Source organism: Enhydra lutris, unplaced genomic scaffold (assembly GCF_002288905.1).
Source record: "Enhydra lutris kenyoni isolate GAN:26980312 unplaced genomic scaffold, ASM228890v2 scaffoldscaffold4, whole genome shotgun sequence".
NCBI classification, from domain to species: Eukaryota; Metazoa; Chordata; class Mammalia; order Carnivora; family Mustelidae; genus Enhydra; species Enhydra lutris.
Genome location: NW_019154088.1, coordinates 2,572,521 through 2,577,332, shown reverse-complemented (window position 1 = coordinate 2,577,332; position 4,812 = coordinate 2,572,521). Strand labels below are relative to the sequence as shown.

General features: G+C 36.7%; 1 protein-coding gene across 2 annotated transcripts in view; it reads right to left on the bottom strand.

Moving 5' to 3' along the window:
• Window positions 1-3,890: 3,890 nt before the first annotated feature.
• Window positions 3,891-4,812, bottom strand: part of LOC111160261 (ER membrane protein complex subunit 7) — a 14,446-nt gene continuing 13,524 nt past the window's right edge. For both annotated transcript variants that reach the window (XM_022523199.1, XM_022523206.1), the window contains one exon: window positions 3,891-4,354. In XM_022523199.1, the coding sequence (XP_022378907.1) occupies window positions 4,202-4,354 (153 nt within the window). In that variant the 3' untranslated portion in view covers window positions 3,891-4,201. The remainder of the gene's footprint in view (window positions 4,355-4,812) is intronic.

Sequence of the window (4,812 nt, the reverse complement as noted above, 5' to 3'; positions counted from 1 at the left end):
CTGAGCCACCCAGGCGTCCCATATTTAGAAATATGTCTTAAAATACTCAGATACAGGGGTGCCTGGGTGACTGGATTAAGTAGCTGACTCTTGATTACAGCTCAGGTCATGATCTCAGGGTCCTAGGATTGAGCCCTACATTGGGCTCACTCAGCTAGGGGTCTGCTTAAGGAGGTTTTCTCCCTCTTCCTCTGTCCTTCTCCACAGCTTGCACACACACTCTATCTTGAATAAATAAATCTTTTAAAAAATAAGCTACTCAAATATATGTAGTAGGAGCTCATTAAAAGTGAGTGGAATAAATTGCTTACATTCATATATATGGAAAACTTGGTATCTAAGGAGGTATACATATGAATCTTCAATTACTAGTTTATTAAATCTTAGTGGAATTAAATGCCCTGTCAAAAGTTTTCTACTGGAAATGCTGTGCAAAGCTAGTTTTTTATGACTCTACCCATTCTTCTTCTTTACTACTTGACTGTCTTAATTTACTCTTCCTTGTTCTCGGGCTTGCTTGCCTGGCTGGCTCAATCCCAGAAGACCGTAGCCATTCACTTATTTGTGGAGCATAACAAATAGCATGGAAGACAAGGGGAGATGGAGAGGAGAAGGGAGTTGAGGGAAATTGGAAGGGGAGGTGGACCATGAGAGACTATGGACTCTGACAAACAATCTGAGGGTTTTGAAGGGGCGGAGGGTAGGAGGTTGGGGGAACCAGGTGGTGGGTATTAGAGAGGGCACGGATTGCATGGAGCACTGGGTGTGGTGCAAAAACAATGAATACTGTTACGCTGAAAAGAAATTAAAAAAAAAAAAAAAAAAAAAGAATGGCGTCAGTTCCGGGGCACCTGGGTGACTCAGTGGGTTAAAGCCTCTGCCATCGGCTCGGGTCATGATCCCAAGGTCCTGGGAGCCTGAGCCCTGCATCGGGCTCTCTGCTCAGCAGGGAGCCTGCTTCCTCCTCTCTCTGCCTGCCTCTCTGCCTACTTGTGATCTCTGTGTGACAAATAATAAATAAGATCTTTAAAAAAAAAAAAAAAGAATGGCGTCAGTTCCCCTACACTCCCATAATAAAGTCATATTACAAAGGGAAAAGAGATAAGCTAATGTTTGGTGCTATTGGAGGGGGAATTTTTTTTTTCTAAAATAGCTCTTTTAATATTCCATCTTTGTCTCAAGAATATTAAAATTGTTAATAAGTTATAGGCAACATCTGAATTTTGCGAAATCCACCTTCAAGTTCTCCGAATAATTCAAACTTTTACCAACTGAAATATTCTCACATACCTTACAAATTAAAAAATAACTGACTCTAAATGATGACAATAATCACACCTAAATGCTAAAAGAGCACAATACAACTAGTTCCTATCTCAACATATTCCTTGAACTGAGCTAAAGTTCAATTCAAACTAGTTCAGTAGTTTCTAATACATTTCCTGAGATTACTACTTAGCATTATTTTTGTTGGGTTTAAATTTTAAAAAGGCACATAAATAATTGTAAACATGCAAAAATAAGGCAATATGTAACCTGGACAGCAATAAACAGATGAAAATATTTGGTTTAATTTTTTAAGATATTTAATAAAAATGTTTTCAAGATATTTTTTTTCTTTTTAATTTGAGCACTTCCTGACAGTTTAAGCAACTATTTAAATGAAAAATCTCTCCTGTATCATAATTGACATTCCTCATGGGGACCTTGAAACCCTCCTAATACTGAAAAGTGTGTTGAATGGTTGCCTCTTCCCTCCTGCCAGAGGAAACGTAAGAGGAAAAATAAGATACTTTAGTACTCTGGAGAGGCTTGGTAAAATCCTGAATCTTTTCAAAATGTTAACCAGACTCAGGGTGAGTCCTGAAGTTTTCACTCCTAAAAAAGTGCTTGAAAACTTTGGAGCTATGGACCCTTCCAGGAAGCCACTCAGGACTTCCTGGCAAGAATGGGCAACAAAGATTAAGTTTGCACAAAATCACTACTCAGGTTTAAATCAGTAGATGTGAAAAATTTTAAAACACAAGGCTTATATTAAGAAGGAGATATATATGAATCTAAGAAAGGCCCTAAAGAGCAAAACAACACTTTGCCTCCAAATGGGGAACACCAGAAAGAATCCAAAGAAGTAGAAAAGAAAGAAAAACTTGGAAGTGATATATCGTTCCTACAGGCAGGAAATAATAGGACTGGATTAAAATTCTAGTGGAATAATTTTAGATCTGAAAAAGAATTTATAGGTCTAATCCAAATCCCTCAATTTACAGATGAGGAAACTTGAGGCCCATTTATTTATTCATTTAACAAACATTTATTGTGTGCCTACATGCTCAACGCTGGAAATACAACAATGATGAAGACAAGACAAGGTTCAAAGAGGGAAAGTGACTTGCCCAAAGTCACAAAGCAGTTAGCAGCTAAATGGGCTCTTTGCACTAAATCCAATATTGCTTAATAAAATACAATCATTTCTGCATCTGTAATCACACTAAGCCTTTGATGAAGGTTCTATGCAAAGATAAGATTTTCATATACAACTGATATAGTAACATTCTGTAATATAAGAAATGTCTAGATTTTATATTCAGATGGTTTTAGAATCTATATAAAATAACCACAAAGTTTCTTTATTAGCACATGAAATGATAACTTCCTTGGAAGTGCTTTCTAATTTTTTTGGTCATTAGGTATTATATGTGCAAATTTTGACAATCCAAATTTTGAAATTTTTCAAGATGATTTCCAGTCATACAACTACGACTCTCACTATATTGTTTCTTTTAAATTGCAACTTTTCATTCAACTAGTATTTTAATATTTTATTTTCAATAAATGACTCTATTTTCAAAGACTTACCTAGTTCTACCATTAACCAATTTACCTATCTTAGTCAATCATAGCTCAACCAGTTTGGTAACCTCAGCATATAATTAACAAACAGAGATATAGTTAATAAAATGTCCTGTATCAGAACTTACATCTTTAAAAGAAAACTTACAAGCTTCACTTCAAAATGGACAACGGTACTTACACAAAAGAGAAGATAAGAATCTGCAACCAACTTCTTTTGTTATTTTTGGCTGGTTTAATACTCTTAAGAAAGCAGTAGGGGAGTTCTTTAACATAGAAGAGGGTAAGAGACCTTTACTAGAGAAGTAATAGTATAGTTTCAGAGTTCATTTTTAATTAAAATAAACCAAAATAAAAGGTATAAAATTTTTATAAGTTATTGAAATAAAAAGTTTTTTTAGATAATCCGACTGGAAAGTAATGTAATCTATATTCCAACAAGTCTGAGAATGATGGGAAAGATGAGATTTAAAAGCTCCCTGTGCTATACTACCAACATTACAGCATGGAGCTCCAAGGTTGATTTTCCATCCTTAGTCTCCAGAAGGCTCTCCTATGCTGCACTTCCTTCCCCTGACCATTCATTCCCTCTTATTATTGTGCTTCCTCCCTACATAATAAGCTCTATGGAGGACAGACACTGGACATTATCCATCTCTGAATCCTACTTTGAAGCACAGCACATTACTGGCACTCAGTAATGAATCCCATAGATGGTAACCAAAATTTAAGAACTGGTAACAACAACTCTCATTCATATATCCATACTCTAATAAAACTAACTGTACTAACAGAAATTAAAACTACATCAGGAACATAGGCTTCCATCTCAAACATCAGGGAATGTTAAGTGCAGGGCAGGGCTGACCATTGTGAAAGGTCTGGCTACACAAAAAAACCATGGTGCATGCAGCTCTAAAATATCAACCACTTCTTTTTAAATAGGAAAGGTCAATTGCAAGCCTCATATAATGAAAGAAGAAAATTGTCTGGAATAAAAGAAACATTAGGTGAAGAAGAAATGACAAGGTCATTTTATCTCTGGATTAAGACATTTTAATATACATAATGTATAGTACTTCATATAATTTATTAATGTCATTTTCTATAGGACACTGTAATTAATTCAGTGACATCAATATTGACCTCATACAGACAAAAGATGAAAGCTGGATTTTCTTGTGTACCAAGTACAAAACATGTGCTAAAGAGTTACCACACACGACAGGTGTAAGAGATCAACTTTAAAGATGACTCAAGTTTACAGTAGTTGCTTCACACGGTTTCCCCTCAAGACTTGGATGCCACCCAGTGATCCGTATTTGTGCAAATGCTATCTCCAACTGTCCAACTACCTCCTTTTGCCAGCCCCACTTTTGCCTGTTTTACTGCTGCCGCTGCTAGACTTGCCAGAAGATTTTGAAGAGAAGAGTCTTGTCATGAACTCAGAAACATCAGGCAATTCGTGGTTGGAATTCAGCATATTCATCGACTGTTCCATCTCCTGCAAGAGGACAAAGCACAGTAAAAGGAAAGGCATTTGGATCCTTCAAGTCATCTAACAACTAACACTTCCATTAAAGGAGAGGAAGAGAACAAAGAGCAGCTACTGGTCCTCAGCAATGTTCTACCCCACAGCCCTTCAGAAACCATGTTTCATACCTCCTTTATACTACTAAGCATTGTGGTCCTTAATTAATGTCCAATAAATCTTACGTTGGTGTGATTCAGCTTATGTTTTCATAAAGAGTATTTTCTATGATTATATGTGATCATATTCTTTTTTTTTTTTTTTAAAGATTTTATTTATTTATTTGACAGAGAGAGATCACAAGCAGGCAGAGAGGCAGGCAGAGAGAGAGGAGGAAGCAGGCTCCCCGCTGAGCGGAGAGCCCAATGCGGGGCTCGATCCCAGGACCCTGAGATCATGACCTGAGCCGAAGGCAGCGGCTTAACCCACTT